Here is a 21,620-nt window from a genome sequence, read left to right as displayed (position 1 = left end):
TTTTATGTGGAAAACATTTATTGTATAGTTAATAAAGATGACTGCAACCTTTTGAAAAAAAAATACATATTTTATAAGTATGTATTCCTTTTTTTGATAGGAATATATATTTATTTAGAAGTAAAAATTTTCCTAAACTGAAAATACATACCATCCGACCAAATGTTGGATTTTACTGGTGCAAATAGATTTAAGACATACAGATTCAATAATTCATAACATCTTGTGACCTAAAGAACACCAACGAAGATATATAGTTGAAGCTGAGAGCATCAATCGTGGTATTTTGCCATAGATAGTCTCAGGTATGACAGTTAGGTTTATAATTACTTGATATGTGTACTAACATTCAAAAGAAGAAAAACAAAATGTGTTTGTAATTTCGTTTTTCGTGAATATGAAAATCCTTATTCTTTCTAAAGAGAGGAATCCAACAAATGTTAAAATTACAAGCTTTCTTCAATCTTAGTCATAGCTTGAAAAAGTATTTAGTATACGGTCAAGGATCTATGCATGTAGACTGATGTTTCATATTAGTCTATTTACAAGTCGGCCAATCAAGATCAAAACTTAAATCTGTAATAAATGGCAACAATTACAAGACTAGCTAGCTACTTCAGTTGGCCAACTTAATGAAAAACTTTTAACAAAAATCCGGAAAAAATCTTCAAGTAATAAGTCAAGTATAGAAAACTAGGGTCTTTTTATTTTACTATGGTATTGATTTTTTTTTTCTGAAACATACTATGGTATTGATTTAAAACGCATTTTTATATATAAAATCACCAAATATATTCCCACCTACTAAAATTCTCTGGTCCAAAGCGGTGATAGTGGATTGACATAAGTAAGCATTAAACATGATATTAAGGAATGATTTTACAGTTCCAATCTCATATATATTGTCTTTTTCTGTAATTAATCTTTGTTGACTCTTGATTACTAAATTTCTAACTGCGTTTCTCTTCGTGCCGCCACGATCAAAGGACGTGAAGATTCATGACCACCTTTATCTTATCAACAAAATTTTTAAGAGCGTAGCCGGCTTTATATTAAATGAAACTAGAGCCATGGAACACTGTCTTTTATTTCTTTTAAAAGTTACTTATATTATCTTTTTTCTTTGTTACAACGACTAGTTTACAAAAGTTCCACAAAATTCATATGTTTTTACTTGTTTTCAAAAGTTTTCTCATTTATAAGCCACGAAATAGAATTTATCCGCGAATTGCGCATGGATCCATATTCGTCTTAATCTCATTTGTCAGATTCGAGATAGAAAATAGCACTACAAGAGTCAAGAGTATTAGTCAGATCTTTGTTGTTTTCGTCGGACCCTCAGTACCTCGATGATTGATCAATCTTCCCTTTCAACAAGGGCAACGCATTAATCATGGGCCCTTGCTGACTCACTCTCCTCTCGGTAACTGAGGATTTAATTGTATCACCTCCCACCGACTATGGTTAGTGGGGTTTTCACACTCGTTCTCTTTGTCCCGTGCAATTCATCGGTGGCTTAATTTTCAGAGGCTTGAGAAAATTTGTTAACTAACTTCACAATTACTATGTGATATTTCTATATTCTTTGGTAATACATTCTTTTACTTCTCTAGTTCAAATATGTTTAATCTCCAAGTCACTTTTAAATATATAACAGAAAAAATAAATATATTTTGATGATGTAGAAACCAAATAAATTGTCTTTTTAACTTTCTACATGCACCACTATAATCGAGATGTTACTTGAATATCCACATATATGAGCATGTTTATTGGTAATTCATTCGGACCAAGATGGAAATGGCTAGTAGTGAATTTACTACATCTTTAGCCATATACCAAAAGCTATCATGCCACCACACGCATGCAACAAAAATAGAAAGTATAAATGCAAATAAATATATAGAAAAGAATAGCAATAACATGTTTAGGATTTGCAGTGTATATAAACAAATGGTGTGTTCTCTCCTGCTCCCTCCTGTTCAAACAACACTCTATACTCTTCTTCAGATCAATCTCTTTCTCTCGTTTCTTCTCCCACTACCATTCGCGCGAAAACTTTACTCATTGAGACCCCTTCAATATCTCCCATTCCATTCACACTAAACTGCACCGTCGACCCCACAACACTAGCCTCTGGACCATCATCCACCAATGCTGCTTTCTCATCTTTTGCTTGGACCTGAAGCATGAACTCTAGGTTCCACAACAAGTCTCCCATCGTTGGCCTCTCAACTCCGTTTTGAGCCAAACACTTCTCTGTCAACTCACAGTACTTCCTCACCTCTTCAACCTTAACTTTCCCATCAAGAAAAGGGTCCAAGATCTCTTCCATCTTCCCTTTCTTCACCAACTTCATCCCCCATTCGATCAAATTCACTTTCTCCCTCGGAAGAGATGGATCGATCACTGGTCTCCCACATAGTACTTCAAGCATCACCACACCAAAAGAGTAAACATCTGACTTCTCAGTCAGTTGCTGTCTAGTCAAGTACTCTGGATCAAGATAACCAAAGCTTCCTTTAACCGCGGTACTCACATGTGTCTGGTCTAGATCAGGACCAGTCTTAGACAATCCAAAATCCGCAACTTTAGCCATGAAATTCTCATCTAACAGAATGTTAGCAGACTTCACATCGCGGTGTATGACCGCTCTTGCTGAGCCTGTGTGGAGATAGTGAAGCCCTCTAGCTGCACCAACACATATCTCAAGCCTCTGTCTCCAGCTCAACCTCTGGTTCTCTGAGTCATACAAGTGATCCTTAAGCGTTCCCTTCTCCATGTACTCATACACAATGATCATCTCGCTGTTCTCGTCGCAGTACCCAATCAAAGAAACCAAATGCCTGTGTCTGAACTGAGACAGCATCTCTATCTCTGTCTTGAACTCAGCTAGACCTTGGCGAGATTTTGGAGCAGCACGTTTCACAGCTATCTCGGTCTTGTCGCTCAAGACACCTTTGTAGACTTTACCAAACCCACCAACTCCAATCACTAGACTCTCATTGAAGTCATCAGTTGCTTCTTTGATTAAAGCCAAAGGGTATCGATAACCGATCTTCGAGCTTGAAAATATCAAGCTCTCACCTGTTTCAATCTGCTTAATCTCCTCATCTCCACTCTGCATTTGTCTATTTCTTCTTTTCCTTGCGCACCAAGCAAAAACAACCACACAAAACACTAAAGCCACACACAAAGCTGCAGATACTCCAGCTATCAATCCAATTCTTGGACTCTTGTTACCCAAAGAACCATCAGGCAAAACAGCATCCGAAGCATCAAGACTCCGCTTATCGTTGCTTAGCTTCAAGATCTCAAGTCCGTTGAGAAAAGAAAGAGGGTAAGAAGACACATCCATAACACCACCAACAGAAAGAGTCAAGTCTCCTCCTAAACCCATCATCGCCTTCAGCATCACTGCATCGACGAAAAAAGGAGCACCAAAGGTTCCATTTGCAACTTCAGACATATCAACAGACACAACTCTCTGCGAGTTCACGTAAATGTCAAAGCTTACCCTACGGACGCTTCCAAAAGGATCCACTATGATGTTACAGAAATGGAACCTGAGGAAGTAATCGAAACCAGGGTCGACTTTGAACGTCCACGTTAAGTTGGCGTTTGTGTTTGGATTGTCCTCAGAGTTCAACCTCGTGGCGGTTCCATAGACATACACCGGTGCAATGTCCTCTGTTGTGTTGCCAGCGCTGAAGTTAACAGCTTTGAGGTTCGTCACAGGGAGACCAAAATGAGCTACTCCCATGTAAGTAGAGTCAGCATCCCATTGCCTCCATAGCTTGTCCTGATCACGAGAGACGCTCAAGTTCCCCATGTTTATCCTAGAAACAGTCTCCATGGCATGAGTGCTGAGTTTGTGAGTCTTCTTGCTGCTCTGTGTACTAATGACTCCTGCTTCTTCGGGTAGGAGATTCTCTGGAAGTCTGAAGACTTCCAAGGCGTTGATAAAGGCGAAGGAGCCGACTTCAGGACGGAACTGGAGGGAGAGAGTACCTGTGGAGATGTTTAAGCTGTACTCTTTGACAACAGAGGTCGTTGAAGGTTTGTTGTGTCTGAACAGAGTGAAGTTCTGAGCGGAAACAGAGAATCTCGCTGAGGTTAGATCTCGAGAAGAGGAGGGAAAGGGTAGGAAGTAGAGACGAATCAAGAACCATCCGTGTTGGTCGATCTTGAATCGGTAAGTTGATTCTTCAGGGAAGACTCTTGCGGTCTGAAACAGAGTCGACTCTGTTCCTGGAGGAAGAGAGTTCGAGTCGGTGGTTGTGAGGGAGATTGTTTGCGTGGAGTCGAAGATTTCTCGACCGAGGTTGTTGTCGGATACGAAGGTTCGGTTGTTGACTGTTGCATTCTGGGAGGAGCCACAGTTGACGAAGAAAGTATCAGAAGAAGCAGAGGAGACCCGTGAAAAACAGAGGAGGGTTAAAACACATAAAGTTGAGACCTTTAGGCTTATCATAGCCAACGATGAAACAGAGGAAGTCACAAATGAATCTTGGAAGAGAGTTCAAGAACAGAGAGGCAAATGGGTAATCACGAAATCTTTAGGACACAGAGATTGTCTAGGAGAAGATAAGAGTAAAGGTGGAAAGAAAGTGAAATGTGTTTGCAAAGAAAGTTTCTCACATGAACACAAAACGCTTTTACACTTGTTGGAGAGAAGAAAAGTTCTGGAAAGTTGTTTTTTACTATTTAGAGTCTTGAAAAGTGGTTTATAAATTTCAAGAAGGCGAGAAAGAGAGAGGCACAAGTTGATTAACAAATATGTTTGACAAAAGCTGTAATTAGCAAAATGTAAAATCAACAAGAAGAGGGGCACGAGAAAGTTTTTTTGTATTTTAATGTATATTTCGTTTTCAACGTTTGGGTTTTGACAAGCTCATTAAGCTGGAAATTCAATTAGATGTTTAAGAGAAATAGTAGTATAATTGAAATGAGGATAAGAAGCCAAAGGAGGAGGGAGAAGATGAGATTGGAGAGGCATAATAAATGATAATTATTTCCCACCGGCTACAAACGTGCCGTTAGGTTTGAGTTGTTCAAGAGAACGACAGAATAATTGTCTTTTTTGATAACATTTGAATCAGTCAATATTTATTCATTTATTTATCAGAGAAAATATTGATTTTAAACTATTTTTGTGAACGAAAATTTTTCAATATGAAAAAAATTATTAGCTCTACTACCTATATGAATATAAATACTTCATTTGTTTCATAATGACATATATTTCCTCCTTTCCAAAAAAATAAAATTTCTAAAAAATTTCATGTTTATTAAAAATATAACAAATGTTTACAACTTAATTTACTATTTATTTTTTCATACACTTTCCAATAACTATCCACGAATAAAATTTAATCAATTTAAATATTGGCAATTAATATTTTTTAAAAAGTATACAAAACCCATTTTAAAAATATAGAAAATCTATTTTTGTGAGATAAAAAATAAAATCTTGAAATTTTTTTTTCGGAAACAGAGGGATTAAAATATTTTTAAACATAGTAATAAAATTATTAAATTTTCTATTTTACCTATAATTATTTTTCATTTAACATGTATATATTAAAATGTAAAACAAATTTTAAAGTAATATAAACCAAAGTAAATATTTTATGTAAGGTTATGTGAGTTTAACAGTTTTATTTGTATTATACTGAAAGTTATTTTATTACTACAAATCACATTATATGTAATTCCATTCCAAACTTTAAATTTTTAGTGTAAAACATTAATAAATCATTAAATTAAAAGATTTAAAAGAAATGAGATTGTTTCTAAGAATGAAATGAAACATAATGTGAACTCAAGTGTCATATAAATAGAAACATTCCTAATTACATTGTTAACTCTCTTTGTGATGTCAAAAAGAAACTCTCTTGATGCTAATTGCTATACAAACGACAACGTCTTATTATGTAAACAATAGTCTTTTCGAGAAAAAACATAACATCATGATGGAGTTCTGATAAAATATAACTAAAGCAGTTTTATTTTTTTGGACATGTTTAATTTTTTTGGTCAAATAAGAATATTACAGATAGGAAGGACATGTTTAATTAATTACATATATTATCATTTAATAATTATCTAGCTGTTTTTTGTTAATACATGTATGTATATTGCTTTTGATTATACATGCACCACACAATATTATATATGATAATATATAATAGTAGCCGATCCACGCCTCCACAAACAAAAGTTCATTTGAGCATCACTTAATAGTATTGTTTACTTTCATTGATATATATGTTTTCTATGCATCATATCGTATATTTATAATTAAGAGAATATTTGGACTATGTCTTGAGGTGTTCCGTGTATAAACATGCAACGTTTAAAAAGTTTATACCAACTATAACTAGGAGACTATCGTCTATCAAGTTTTGGTCGATGAAATGACTTTTAGGATTTGCATAAACTCGTGACTAATGTATTCCTTATCCCGACTAGTGTCATCATTTATTAATCAAATAAAAAATATCACATGGTTGGTTTGTCATCTAAAGAATTTCTGTTGAGGAATTTACTCAGAATATGATCTACACCACTTGTTAAAACGAATTCTAATATGTATTATGTATATTTACATTGGTGAAAAACTAATGTAAAAAGAGCATTTGGAGCCGGAAGACCTTGTGCTTCTGCTTGATAGGCAAGTGAGCATAGACCTCGTGGAACTTCCTCTTTACAAACATCTTTCTTGTCTCGATCAATGGCCTAACAAACATAGATTGTGACAAATCACATTGTCAATAACTTGTACAAAGAAAGCCAAAATTACAATCAGTACGAGCCTATATCCAAGCTGCTCACTCCTTTCAGAACAGCCTGGTTTTCTGCAATATCAAACAACCAAAGTTAGCAAATTCAGACGATGAAAAAAGTTTGGTCAGTGAGATATACTTACAAAGAATATTCCAGTTAGTATTCGAGTGGACAAAAACAGCGGTGAGTATGTTTCATCTTGACAATTTATAAGCCTTTGGGCAAAGGTGTAATAGGCTTCGCCTGTTATTACAGCAAAGTTGATGGCGTAACTTGTTAAGATAATCAAGAGCTCCAAGTAAAGTTCACTATGCCTTGTGGGTTCTCTTCTCTTGTATTGTCCACAATGGCTCAAACACACATGAACAACGCCTATGAGAATTTCTGAGATTGTACAACAGAATTGACCAAATGCGTTCCAAAAGAAATAGTGATTTGTAATAAGAGTAAGAGTCAGCATATGATTAAAAAAGAAACCATAATAGATTCAAAGACTAATACGGATTTGGATCCTCAAAACCAGAACCTTCTTTTCTAGAATTCGCCATTGCCTTTTCACATTCAATTTAACAAACAAAATTAAATGATCTATGCCTACGGTAATAAAATCATGTCTTGGGTTCACATAATGCTCGAGAACATACCAAAGTAAGAGCTAATTTGGATGTGAGAAGTGAAATATGGAGTACGTTTAAATGAGGATCACAACCAAGTGACCTCGAAACCAAACGTCTCTCTACACTGAAAATTTGAGACAAAAGCGGCAATCAGTTCGAGATTGATATGACACAAGCTTAAATTTGAACTAAGAGTGCCGCAACTAACTGTACACAAACACTGCACATAAATTTAAGTGGAGTATATCGGATTTTGTATTTTAATGGATTTAGAAATTGTTCTTGTATTTGAAAATCTTCGGAAAATTCAAAGATTTCCAAAGTCTCGATTTTAAAATAAATCAGATGAACTTTAAAATTAAATCAATGGATTCTTGTAAATCAACCAAATGGATTTATTATGATAAAGTTAATAAATATAAAAACATAAATTTCATTTTTTTGTTGTTTCATATATCACATGTTCTCAACTTCTTATTACATATAGAATATCTCCACATATTTGTTTATATGATTGTTCTCAACTGATTGATGCTCCATGTGTTGATTTTGGTTTACAAGAACTTATTCATCATTATTATTTCTTATAGAGTTTTTTTCTTCATCAACATCATTTTTCTTTGGGTTCTTTGTAAAAAAATGAAATATTAAAATATAAATTTTTTTTGGACTGGAAACATGTATATATTAAAAATAATGGTTATAGAATCGAGAATATCAAAGTTGGTTTGGGGCGAATCTATAATATAATAAGGGAGTATCACTCCTGTATAATGGACACGTGTCCTTTTTTCTTTTAATGGGCTGTCTATTTGTTTAGGCTTTGGGCATGTGTTTTTATTTGTGTCCAGTTCTTTTAGTCTTGGCCCATAACAGATATGTTCTTCTCGACGATATAATTTTTTTTCCAGATCACTCGCGATCCTTCTTCCTCTTCCTCTTTCGTTCTTCTTCAGTTATGGTGGCCATTAACACTCGACTGGGCACTTCTTCTGTCGACGAAACTTCCGTAACGCTTCTCGATTCCTCATTTATATAGAGTTCTCGAGGTGAGCTCCCAACCCTTTTCTCTTGATTTCTCAGAACATCGTTTACAGCACATTTTGATACTCCTGCAAAAATGACTTCACCAGCTGCCTTAGCGGCCGTCCCTGCCGTCGCGGCGCCGCCCCCATCTCCGCCGTCACCGCCGTCTCCGCAGACGCTGCCGTCTCCGCCGCCGCCGCCGTCCCCTATACCACCTTCGACTCACTCTGACTTGGCAGGACCCACTTCTGTTCAGTTCGTTGTTGGTCGTCTCATCCACTTTTGGGATTCCCTGGAACATCAAGAAGAATGGAGAGTTCATGTGGATCACGATCTCCTCCATAAATTGGTGCTTAGTGTTTGGAATCTATTTCCTTCCATGCATTAATGATAAGCCATCAACTCGAGCTTTAAATTAGATCTTCTTGCTGCATCAAAACACCGGTAACTCTTTTATTCTCATCTCTCATCTACAGATTTTTAATTGGTTTTGTATGCAGTGATTATTTGATTTGCTTCAGATCTAAGAAGGCTCTGCATAATGATTTTGTCAGACCCAATATCAGTCCCTTATACCGCTTAAGAATCGTTTGATTGGAAGAGGCAGTATTTAAGGTCTCGGTAGAACTACAATTCGTTTTAAGGTTTTTCATTCATCATACCCTGATTATTTTATGAAATCTGATGCAGGTTCTTCAAAAAGAAGCAAACGTCAATTCTTCGAACGATTTGCTTTTGAGGTTTTGTTCTCAACTCTTGACAATTTTATGAAAATCTGATGTTATAACTTATTATGTTGTGAGGTAGGGGAGAAATTAACAGCAAGTCTTTGACTTAAAAACGGTGAACAAAACACTTTTGGCCTCGAAATTACCTTCTTACCAACTTAATATACACAACAACACAAACGCAGGAATAATAAAGCATCAAATAGAGAGAAAGTTACCCTTATTTACAGTAATGGAATGCTTATATGTGCTATATAGGTGATCGATTACTGATTAACTGGGTCAATGTGGTAAGAATTTTCCATTAAAATTATTGTAGGAAATGTACTTTCACATACTAATTGTTTTCCGGATTAGTCAGGTCAATATGATTTGGTTCCCTTAAGTTTCTGGTGTTGTTCTTGATGTCATTTCTAATGTTATGATAAGCTGCTACTGCAAATCCAAGGATATCAATAAAAATTTATAGATTCTTGATATAATGATTGTTTTATTCATGTTGCAGGTTAGTCATTCTGAGAATTTCAAGAGGTTCACTTGGAAAAACGTCCTAACTGCTCCGGGAGGTTGTTGGTTTGTCTAAGAGGTATGTTATAGACATCGAGAAGGTGTTAAGAGTCACTTGCAAAACAGAAGGCGAGAGTGTAAGCTTGGATCACTCTTAAAATTTACAAAGGACTCGAGCTGCTATTTTTCTTTCGCCTTACGACAAAGAAGGCTTATGGGTTCTTCTACCGGATTCAAACAACGTCTGGTACTTTCAGAAGGTTAGCTCCATGGATGAATCTGAAGCTATACACACTTCTTCAAGTGTTATTAGTTGGACAATGAAAAGTTTAGGAGCAAGGTTGAGGCAGAAAACAAGGAAGTTAGAGAAGGTTAAATGCCTATCAAGACTGGTAATGGGGAAATGCATAAAACCCACAGAGATGCTTGGATCAGTTGCGATGAAGAGACATCACTGAAAGTTGAGTATTTGAAAAGAAGAAGCGATTTGGAGGGTCAGGTCGCAGAAGAAGGTATGGAGGAGGAAGAAAATGATAATAAATAGAATTATGAAAGCAAATATAGTGAGGACACGTCAAACACATTACCCAGTTATTTGTTCTTCTTTAACTGTAGATTTGCCTCCAAAATTTTCACAGTGATACACGTCACACACATTACCCAGTTATTTGTTTTTCTGCTGATTTCATAGTCGTTCTGGATTTTGATGGCTTTGACATTCGTCGACTCTTCAATTGATGTTTTGATTTGACACTTCTAAGCTTCACTGTAAAATAAGTTAATGCTTCCTGTTTCTGTTAGATCCATGGCTTTGGATGTGATTAGAGGTTAGCAACTTGGAAAAAGAAATAACAAAAATGAAACAGATCCACATTTGTTAGATTGAAAATATGGGATAAAAACAGGTACTTTCACAAAAAAAATGAATATCAAAAAACGAAAAAGGAGCATTGCTTCTTCTTCCTGCTGCCAAGGCGACGACAGAGCCGGACTTGAGCATATACCTACGAAACATTTGAAAGGCCCCCAATTTGTGGGGCACCCATTTTACAAAAATAATTTATTTATATATTATATATTCATATATTATATAAAAAATGCATATAAACAGGTTTAAATGAAAGTAACGGGTTTAAATAATTATAAAAAATATTATAGAGAATTGAAAGTAACAAGTTTTGTGTTATTATGATTTAAAAATGAATGAAAATAAATAAATATAATATAATATATTATGCTTATAATGTTATTAAAACTGATAAAATATTCTTTTAATAAAATATATAATTCAACTAACTTTTTATTAAAGTAAAAATTAATGAAAATATTGTTAATTTAAAATAAAAATAAAATATTTATTATTGGTTTTTGAATAGGGCCCCCGAAACCTTAGGAACCGGTACCTTATGCCTTCTCAATTCTTCGTATCGATTCATTTGACGTAGATTTAAAGAAAGTTCAGTGATCAAGTAAAATATAGGGTTTCAAATCAACCGTCTTCCGCAAAGTTTCCTATGGTTTTTTCGGTTTGTAAGAAAAAGGGGTATATACATGTCCATCTATCTATCCACGATCAAAAACCAATAACATAAATAGATGACAAAAAAGATAAGTTAAACAAAAAACAAAAAAAAATCTTAAAACACTAAAATTTATAAATTATACATGTCAAACATAAAATAATATTAATGTACTCTCTAATTTAAAAAAAAATAAAAACGACTAAATCCCATATACAAAACTACACAACGCATCAATAATATACCCGGCCCCGCGCTTGCGCGGGGGCTATGCCCCTAGTATGAATAGTGTTATAGAATTAAAAAAAGAACTAATAATACAAATCCAACCAAATAACTATGTCTAACTCAACATTTATTTTTTGTATTTTGTTTTAAGAACACTTACAAATCCATTAAATTCTAACTTCAAATCAAATTATTGCTATTGAATTTTTTTTTAACACATGATTTTGAATTTTTTCAAGAATTATATAATCAAATAACATTATAATGACTTGAATTTTAAAACCTATTTAGAGTCATAAAATCAATAACAGATTTTTAAATCATATAAAACTAATAACACTGAATTTGGATTTCCAAATCCATTAAAATACACCAGCCAATAAGAGACCCCTTAGGGAATCAATAACATTACCTCAAGGTACAAAATGCAAGACTAAGCTTGAAAGAGTGAGTGCAACCTGCTGGATACATAACATCACAATTCAACGGGAGGAAGGAAAAAACTTTATGCTCTTACTCACTGAGAAAATGATTGGGAGTACAATCTATTGCGAAACTACCTACTGTAACAGGGAAATACTAAATGTTGGGTCCCTTTTTCAAAAACCCTAAGATATAATATACATGAGCAATCATATATATGATGATGGCAGTTGGAACTTGTTGCTTGTTTCACAGACTATCCTTTAAGCTGATTTTGATGTTCTGCACTTTGATGGACACTTGTAACTTTTGATCTTCCAATTCTTTCAAGACCGAAAGTAGGTTAGTCCTGTAGGCTTCACATTTCCTGTTTGCTAATTCCAGCTCGTGTCTGAGCTCAATAATCTTCTTGTCCATTTCATCCTGCAAAAAAAAATGAAGCCAATATGGTCATGCATCCAGAACAAAAGATACGTTAAATATATATATGTTTAGAGAAACAATCTTGATTGTCACTTTATCAAAATAACGAGCATCTGATCTTACTCACCACCTCGGGCTCTTCTTGCTGACATTCCTCACTGCGGCGTATATGTTCTCCATCACTTGCAGAACTCCCTTTTACATGCCCGTTAGCCATAGTTCTCCTAACTTCATTTTTCATTTCCAAGGACACTGTCTTGGCAGCTTCTTGCAGAGCAACTAGAGCGACATCACAGGTATAAATAGATTTCCCCGCTTCTTGCACAAAATTAAAAGCTTTGTGGCGTAAAGTGTTGTATCGGACAGTATGAGACTCCAAGTAGTTATCATACGCATGCAAACCATAGTCATCGAATATAACACTGCTTTTAGCATTTCTAGTCCATCTTTTCAGGATATAGTAAGGCGGAAGCGTAAGGAGATTGGTGACACGGAAGACTGCCAATATATGCCTACACACGATCCCAGAGAACTCAAACATCTGGCAACTGCAGTTCGCTCTCATCTCCAAAATGTTGAACTTAACGCAATGCGCCTTGTGAGTCTCCCCGTACTTGGCAACCTGGTAGGTACCGAGATCCCCATCGTCATCAGCTTTGGACGCCATGAAAGTCAAAGTTCCCACCAGCTCCTCCTGAAACCTCGTGAACAGCTTCCTCGTGTAAAGCTCAGACGCCTGCTTCTCCATCGGAGACGGGGTCTTCAGAACAGGAGGCGAGTTCATCGTGTCGTAATCCGCTTTAACTTCTTTCTCGAGACGACTCTCCAAAGCTTTCTCGTACAGCTTAAAGAACTGGGTCAGGTTGGTCGAAGCGTTGATGTAGCCGTCAAAATACGAGTTTATACTGTCACTACGCTGAGTCGACGACATCTCCGCGAAAAAGGTGTCGCGGAGATATACAGGAACCCACTGCCGTCGATCAGAGTACAACGCTTGTAGCCAGTCATGATCTCTCAGCTCGTATTTGTCAAGAAGCGAAAACCAGCACGACTCGAAATCCTCAACCGAGTCCGTAAGATTAACACTCTTATGGAAATCAGACTCGAAAGAAGGATGCCTGAGGAACACATGAGACAACTTCTCCTGACATTTCTTGAAAATATGCCACTTGCAGAACCTATGGCGCGCCTCGGGAAAGACCTGCACGACGGCCGCGCGTATAACCGCGTCGTGATCAGTAGTGATCGAGACGGGAGAGCGCGCTGCGTGTGCAGACATCGCAGCTAGCCAAGTCTTAAAAAGCCACACAAACGAAGCCTCGGTCTCGTTCACGATAAACGCGCATCCGAAAAGAACCGGCTGCCCGTGGTGGTTCACCCCCGTGAAGGGAGCGAAAGGGAGACGGTACCTATTAGACCTGTAAGTCGTGTCAAACGTAACCGTATCCCCAAAGTAGGCGAAATCAAGAATCGCTTTCGGATCGGCCCAAAACACATTCCCCACAACAACAGACTGATGATCATGATGGTGATTATCCTCGCTTCTCTGCACAGCGTAAAAGAAGGTGGGATTCTCGGAGTTCATCTGCCTCAAGTAATCAAGAAGAAGCTGAATCTCTCCCTGTATACTCTTCTGCCTATTGTTCCTCATGTAATTCCTACAGTCCACTTCAGTGAATCCTACTTTACTAATCCCTCCGTACTCTTTAATCAGCGCGGACATTATCCTCCTGGGCCCCATCCCGGCGGCCTGCAACGTGTCGATCAAAGTCTTGGCGGGGCCCGAGATCTGCCTGTGGGAACGTAAGCAGTGGACCTGATCGGGAGGGACCAATTCGTGGTTATGCTCTTTAACGAACCCCGAGACGATCCACTTACCGGAGGAGTCGTGCATTTTGACGGATAAGGAGGCCTTGCAACCGACTCGGGTGACGGTTCGGGGGCGTTTGATCTCTCTGTCCTTGGTTCGTTTCTCGTTCATGTTGCGGAATCCTTCCTTGGCGCAGACGAACTGGCGCTGTATGATGGCGCCGTCGCGGCGGGAGCGGCGGGAGGAGCTGACGCGGGTGCTGAAGCCGACGCGGCGGGCGTAGGAGTTGTAGAAGGCCTTGGCGGATTCCTCGGACTCGAACTCGAGGCCGTCGTATGGCTCGAGGAGGTCGCCGTCGGGGAAGTAGTAGTGAGCGGCGGAGGAGTCGGGGTTGGTGGTGGTGGTGGTGGTGGTGGTGGTGGAGGTGGTGGTGTCGGGGATGGGGCTGTCGTCGAGGATGTCGATCGAGTCGTTGTGCTCGATGTCGATGCCGTCGTCGTCGTCTACGTCGAAGTCGAGGACTTCTTCGTTGTCCATTGTCCTTGGTAACGAGATCGTTCGTCGGAGAAGGGAAGGGAAGAAGAGACGAGGTGATGAAGTAAATTCAAACGAATTCGAAAATCAACGGAAAGGGATTGTGAGATTGAAATCGAGAGAGGAAGGAGGATCTTGGTTTTTGCAAAACCCTAATAAGAGTGAGGGAATAATGAAAAACTAAGGAAAATAGAAGGGTTTTTGCGCAAAATATTTATTGAATTGAACCGAAGCTAATACGATATACTATTAACCGAATCAGAGTTCGGTTCGGTATTCAGATAGTTCGGTTTATAAGATCTTACTGAGCTCAACCGAGTTTTTGATTCCGGCTAAGATTTTTTTTTCTTTTTTAAAAAAATTCGGATGGTTTAGTTAATTAATTTTGGTCTTGGTTCAGTTAACTTTTTGGTTTAGTCAACTTGTAAGTTAATTAATTCGGTTCTTTTTTTTTATTAGAGCTGGTATGGTTTGGTAATATTCTCTTTTTGAGAAAAAAATGGAGTAACCAATGTTGGACGAAGCAAACTGATAACTGATTTAAAAAGTTTAAAAATGCTACAAAAAAAATAGCTACGCATATTGATCATAAACAAAAATAGCATAATGTATTTGATTAGCAGACACTAATCCCCTGTAATATATCTAATCACTGCCTAATGATTTCTTGAACATTGGTTTTGACTATATACAAACAGATCCAATGCAATGCATATGTTTTGACCATATACGAACTGATCCAGTGGACACATATATTCGATCATTAGGGTAGAACCAGTTTAAAATATGATCAGTTGAACCCGTAGAAGTTAACTCAGCTCGGTCAGATAACAATAACGCTTGTGAATCAAAATCTTTAATTAAGATGAGTCTTTTAACATGGAACATAAAATAAAAAAAGGCCACTCACACAAGAGCTAAAACTCAAAAACACAAAAAGATTGATGATGTGATTAATAAGAACAAGTTACACCTTAATAGCGTACTTTCTGATTGGAAAGTACATTTCCTTCTTCTTCTCCCTTTCTGTCTTCAGCGATGCCTATCCCAAAAGCAAGCCAAATGTTCGTTACTCAATATCAACTTTTTGCTTCAACTAAACATAATACAGTAGTAGACAGAGACACTGCGAGATATGAACCGAACATGGTTAAATTACCTGATGCTTGGTGAGTCTCCTCCTGATAGCTCTAGTCTTCTTAGGACGAAGATCAAGAGGCAAAAACTTCTGGTTCTTGTACACCTCTCTTAGAGCAGACTTTTGCTTCTGTGAGATCACTGTCAACACCTGAGCGATTGATTTCCTCACCACCTTGCTGAAAATCAAAAAACAAAACACAACCCATTTGAGATCTATGCTTGTTTAACCACTACCACTAGGAAAATAATAAACAAAGCTATAGAGTAGATATTGCGTGTCCGTCACGTCAATCACTCAAAATGTGATAAAAATGCAATCTTTTTGAAGATGTGGAGACACATACATCTTAGAGAGCTTGTTGGGAGCACCTCCAGTGACCTTGGCGACGCGGAGAAGAGCTAGCTCCGCCTTGAATTCTTGCAACTGAGTCGAAAGATCAGATTTTGATTTCTCCCTTAGCTCATGAACCTTGATCCTCGCTGTTCATGTTTCATTATCACAACACAAGTCAAGACCCAAAAGTGAACGACAAAAAAGATGTTTTAACAGTCGAGGAATGTAAGAAACTGAGACTGGCTTACCCATTGCGTCTTCGAGCTCTCTGGCTTCCCCTTACTCTGTTTGTGTGTGTTATTTGAAGACGGTGACGGCTAAAACTTCAGATTGGAACTTAGGTTTATCTTTACCTTGGCTTATGATGGGTTTATTAATGAGCCTGTTTTGTTTTATGTGGACCGAACCTCTAATACTTTAACAACATGAGTTTGAAAAGAAACAACACTTGAAAACTTCACACTGTTGTTTGATCAAAAAAAAAAAAAAAAAGAAACGTCACACTGTTTCTTTTTTGGACAAACATCAACACTATTAAAACGTCAGTCACACTATTTTTTCTAGAAAAGTGAATATATTGTATTAACAAAAACACTATAAAATTTTATGCTTTGTGTAAAATTATCAAATTACAAGTTACTTATCAATCATATCAATTTGATTGTTTTACCATGAAAAACTGAAATACGCAACCGACATGGCTTATAATTTCCTTAATTCAATTTGAAAAAACAATTGTGCGGTTGCGCAGATCAAATTCTAATTATAATATTACGTGGTATAAGTATGTAACATGCTAATACAACGTTGAAAAGGTGAACCGCTCCTTTTAAACTGAATCGAACTCACAATTTAAAATACTATCAGAATTACTATACTCGCCAAACAACAACTGATCGATTCCATTATCTCAAGGTCTATGAGTCTTAAAAAGTTTTGTGCAGGAGAAAAGGCTCAAAGCTTTTTCGGGCTCTTGGGCAATTTTTAATTTTTATGAATTTTAATAACAAAATATGTTCAAAAATTAGTATAAATTTGTTTCAAATTATTTTATTTGATGTTTTTCAATAAAAATTAATTATACTAACTATATAATATAAAATGTAGTTCAAAATATATATTTTAAACTTTTATAAAAAAACTTGAATATAAAAAATAGAGCCTTAATTACTATTCACCAGCCACCACTCTCTAACTCCGTCGGCCTTGTGTATATGTTGTATGTCAGTTCAGATGTACAATGAACATGATTATACTATTTGTAGACGAACTAAGATCTTAGTCTATAAGGTTTATGTGCATGTTTTTTACTTATATATTTTTATTTTATCTTACATAACATAATTGAAATGATTGAAAAACAAAAACAAAACTTAGAGCATCTCCAATGAAAAGCTCTTGTAAACTATCTAAATATTATAAATATTGTAAATTTTAGAAAAGGAAGAAAAATTAAGATATAGTTCTTTGAAGGGAACTTTTAAGAATCTTATATAATTATCAAATACCAAATGGCTTTTCATATTGCTTAGAATCTAATTATTTAAACAAAAATTATTAAAATATTATTATTTTACTCTTTAGATACCCAAATAGAGTTTTAACCGTTAGAGCAACAATGACGATAAGATCCCACAAGATTTTCCAAATAATGAAAACTAGGATAAGATCCGCGCCTTGCGCAGAATCAAGTTGTTATTTTATTATGTTTTGAAGAATGAAATAATAGTTACGTTTTATTTGGATTAGGGGTGTTCAATCCGAATATCGGGTTGGTTTTGGTTCGGTTCAGTTTTTTCGGTATTTTGGTTTGTAAAGTATAACTAATATTCTAAATCCATATTTACTTCGGTTCGATTTGGTTTATATACCGTCGGTTTGTATTTTATTCGGTTTTATATCAAAAAACAAAATTATTTAGTTTGAAATCATATTATATATTATACGAGTTTTGGAGTCATGTTGTCAAAAAGTTATTTATTAAAAATATTATATATTTAAATAAAAGAATAAAAAAAATATTCTATCATCTAATAAAATAATCAAATCTAAAATTAATATCAAAGCTCTAAATTTTTTTTTAAAAAAAAGAAGCATGAAAGAAACTTTTTATTATTCTTCAATATTTAGTGTTCATCAAATTAATATGTCTTCAATTGAACACAACTCTGTTTGTTTAAAGATAAAAAAAAGTTGTAAAGAATTTCAACTAATTGTTATCCATCAAATTTATAATCTTTACTTCAATTTAGTTACTGTTAAAATAAAGCAAAAAAATCAAAAAAAAAAAACTAAAAAAAATAAGAAGCCTCAGTTGTAGTAAATTGTTACTTAATTATAATTCAAGTGATTCAAGTAATCTAATATATAGGGGATATGTTGGGCTGAACATCTAAAATATTAAAACTGAAGTACATTTGATATTTAACCTTCAATTTTCCTAAATAATTACCATGGAATGCCACTGATATTTAATCAACACTTTCACTAATTATTATTAGGCTTTCACGTCTCTTACAATAAAAAATAACAAGCCCACTAAAATTTGTTTACCCAATAACTGCATTTATATCTCTCAATTCCATAAACATATGTTTCATCTGTTTTTTCTTTAATGCTCCACTCTTTCATGCATGGCATTCTCAAATTTTCATCAATTGCTGTATATAATATTGGGAAACTAAAAGTCTAAAGTGCCAAAGTTTTTACCATCAATTTTGCAATAATTAACAAAAAAAATTAATACTGTACCAAATAATTATCTAAACTATTAAAACATGAATACAAATAAAAAACATCTTTGACTTTTCTTCCAAAATTACAAATTTATGCCATTGACTTAGACACCGTCGTTTTATACATTGGCCAACCCAAAAAAATTGCTACCCCAATCCGTTAATATCACCATAAGTTCGCGGATTTGGTATCATCAGTTTCAATTTCTATATACAAATGTCCTTATTTAAACATCCTAAATGTATAAAAACAAATAAATAGTTATAATCTTAACTAACCATATATAAAATAAAAATATATTTTTGGACCATCAAATCTAAACTAATAATTTAGGTGTTTAATGAATTCAATAAAATTACAAAACCTTTCCTACTGTAAAGCAATCATCAAATCGTAACAAATATCTTAATATTCTGTTATGAAAGCTTACAAATCACGTTTAATCTATATTATTAAAACTGAAGTACAAATTAGGTTTGTTTGGAAATATAGATAACAATTTTTAAAAAATGTTTGTTTTGAAACTTGGATAGCAGTTTAAAAAGTAGGTTTATTTAGAAACATGAATATCAGTTTAAAAAAATAGATTTGTTTGGAAACATGAATAGCAGTATAAAATTTTTTATATTGTTTGGAAACATAGATATCACTATATTAAGAAAATAATGAATTTATGTTACTAAAAAAATTAAAAATCTATTATATTATGAGAAATTATCTATTTGTGTTAACTTTAAAATATACGAAAATAAGCTAATCTAATTATTTAAAAATATCATTTGTCTAAAATAATCATAGAACAAAATTTAAACTTTATATACATATTTTAAATCAAAATAATAATTTAAAGTTGATTTAAAATATACATATATTCAAAAAAATATTTTTACTAAAATATTTTCCAATAACCATTATTAAAAAATGTTTTCAATATATGGGATTATTGAAAATATAATATATGTGATTATTTATATGATAGTACATATAAAATACTGTTAATTATATGTTTGATGTGTGTTTTAAAGAAAAAAAAAACAGATTGTGAATTAGGGGTGGGCGTACGGGTACCCATTCGGGTTCGGTTTAGGTCTGCTTGGGTTTCGGGTTTCCGGGGTCAAAGATTTCAATTACATTCAGATATTTCTAAATTTTTGTTTGAATTCAATTCAGATCTTTGCGGGTTTGTTCAGGTTTGGATAGCCCATTTAAATTCATTATATACTTTAAATTTCTCAAAATATATAAACAAAATAATATATTACACATAAATTTGAATAACATATATCAGAATAATTGAACATAACATATAAATTGGTTTGATTTAAATATTTGGATAGAGAATCAATAATTATATTAAGTATTTTTGGTGATTTGAGTATACTTTAACTATTTTAGAGTTTACATTTAACTATTTATATATATTTTTAATTATTTAAACCAACTTATAAGTACCATATATTATGGATGTTTTTATATATATTAAGTCTAAAAAATAATATATATAAGTATATAAATATATTTCGAATACATTCAGGTATCTGAAATACTTTGGTTCGGATCGGATTCGGTTTCAGCTATCTAAATACAAAACTTTTTATATTTAATCAATTTCGGTTCGGATTTTGTACTTCTTTTTGAATCGGGATCGGTTCGAACTTTTAAATTCGGATTTTTGTCCAACTCTAATATTAACATAAAAACAACATATTTTATAAAAATATACACCCGCACGGGCGTGCGGGTCAAAATCTAGTTTGTAATTGTAATTGTGGACCGAAATCTATTTTGAATTTATGATAGTCTGATTGATTGGGGCTTAAATTTTTTACACCATGTTTATATCTATAAAAACTGTAAAGTGGTCAATAAGTCGATTTTATTCCAAAAACAGGTTCTACAATTTTTTTTTTATTTAACTTACACATCATTGAGAACCATTTTAATGATTTTAGAATCAGCACCTTATTATTTCTAAAATCGAATTACTTAGACTTTAGTCTTCCACATAGTTTTGAAAGGTTTCAACTTGAGGACTAAATTGATGCAGCCAATCTTGTTGTTTTAAATCGTTAGTATTAAAATATATTAATTCATATATTTATTAAATAAAAATTCATATTAATACAATTTTATGATTATTTGTATCTTATTATAACAAAACTAATTAAGCTATTGATCACAAAATTTTCAAAGTGGGATCTTCAAATTTCAAATAATTTATAGACGTTTTGAAAAATTCAAAATATAACATATAAAAAAAAATATAAATGTTTTTATTATATAGTTAATGTGATTATTTAATATCTTTTAATAATATAAAATAAAAAAAAGAACTAAGATACAAAATTGTTATCGAATATTTATTATTCATAATCATTAATTTTCATATATACGTTAATCATATTAGGTAATTTTCTTAGCTTTTATTTAAGGAAAGTTATTTAATTTGAAAATTTATTTATTAAAGGTTCATATTAATACAATTTTATGACCATTTGTATCTTATTATAACAAAACAAATTAAGATATTGATCACAAAATTTTCAAAGTGAGATCTTCAAATTTCTAATAATTTATAGACGTTTTCAAAATTTCAAAATATAACATATAAGAAAAAGTCTAAATGTTTTTATTATATAGTTAATGTGATTGTTTAATATCTTTAATAACATAAAATAAATAAAAAAGGAACTAAGATACAATTTTTTATCAAATATTTATTATTCATAATAATTAATTTTCATATATACATTAATCATAATTTTGTAACTTTTATTAAAGAAAAGTGCGAGATTGTTTTTTTGT

At 34.0% G+C, this 21,620-nt stretch overlaps 3 protein-coding genes and 1 long non-coding RNA gene across 4 annotated transcripts; 1 reads left to right on the top strand and 3 right to left on the bottom strand.

Annotated features, from left to right (window-relative positions):
- Positions 1-1,878: 1,878 nt before the first annotated feature.
- On the bottom strand, positions 1,879-4,841 carry LOC130503479 (probable receptor-like protein kinase At2g39360). The gene has a single exon (XM_056998090.1). It carries the CDS (start codon positions 4,472-4,474, stop codon positions 2,012-2,014), a length of 2,463 nt encoding a protein of 820 aa, XP_056854070.1. The 5' UTR covers positions 4,475-4,841; the 3' UTR covers positions 1,879-2,011.
- A 3,454-nt stretch (positions 4,842-8,295) lies between these two features.
- On the top strand, positions 8,296-10,467 carry LOC108847611 (uncharacterized). The gene is made up of 5 exons (XR_001948974.2): positions 8,296-8,455; positions 8,540-8,876; positions 8,954-9,047; positions 9,123-9,172; positions 9,666-10,467. It is a non-coding gene; the product is annotated as an uncharacterized LOC108847611 (long non-coding RNA).
- A 1,439-nt stretch (positions 10,468-11,906) lies between these two features.
- Positions 11,907-14,608, bottom strand: LOC130503480 (protein FAR1-RELATED SEQUENCE 5-like). The gene is made up of 2 exons (XM_056998091.1): positions 12,389-14,608; positions 11,907-12,261 (listed from the first exon to the last, which is right to left on the bottom strand). Exons 1-2 carry the CDS (start codon positions 14,606-14,608, stop codon positions 12,088-12,090), a joined length of 2,394 nt encoding a protein of 797 aa, XP_056854071.1. The 3' UTR covers positions 11,907-12,087.
- Positions 14,609-15,439: 831 nt separating this feature from the next.
- LOC108846176 (60S ribosomal protein L35-2) lies at positions 15,440-16,458 on the bottom strand. Its single transcript, XM_018619402.2, has 4 exons — positions 16,328-16,458; positions 16,090-16,225; positions 15,765-15,921; positions 15,440-15,647 (listed from the first exon to the last, which is right to left on the bottom strand). Exons 1-4 carry the CDS (start codon positions 16,329-16,331, stop codon positions 15,573-15,575), a joined length of 372 nt encoding a protein of 123 aa, XP_018474904.1. The 5' UTR covers positions 16,332-16,458; the 3' UTR covers positions 15,440-15,572.
- Between the last annotated feature and the right edge of the window lie 5,162 nt (positions 16,459-21,620).

The sequence above is a fragment of the Raphanus sativus genome, unplaced genomic scaffold (genome assembly GCF_000801105.2).
Source record: "Raphanus sativus cultivar WK10039 unplaced genomic scaffold, ASM80110v3 Scaffold0972, whole genome shotgun sequence".
In the NCBI taxonomy this organism is placed as follows: Eukaryota; Viridiplantae; Streptophyta; class Magnoliopsida; order Brassicales; family Brassicaceae; genus Raphanus; species Raphanus sativus.
The sequence above is the reverse complement of the archived record's forward strand: the minus strand, read 5'-3'. Positions and strand labels throughout refer to the sequence as shown.

Coding starts and splice junctions, on each gene's coding strand:
- LOC130503479 (XM_056998090.1), bottom strand. CDS start 4,474: ATGATAAGCCTAAAGGTCTCAACTTTATGTGTTTTAACCCTCCTCTGT.
- LOC130503480 (XM_056998091.1), bottom strand. CDS start 14,608: ATGGACAACGAAGAAGTCCTCGACTTCGACGTAGACGACGACGACGGC. Junction 12,262..12,388: donor AGCAAGAAGAGCCCGAGGTG/GTGAGTAAGATC, acceptor TTTTTTTTGCAG/GATGAAATGGACAAGAAGAT.
- LOC108846176 (XM_018619402.2), bottom strand. Junction 15,922..16,089: donor CCCAACAAGCTCTCTAAGAT/GTATGTGTCTCC, acceptor TTTGATTTTCAG/CAAGGTGGTGAGGAAATCAA. Junction 15,648..15,764: donor GGAGACTCACCAAGCATCAG/GTAATTTAACCA, acceptor CTTTTGGGATAG/GCATCGCTGAAGACAGAAAG.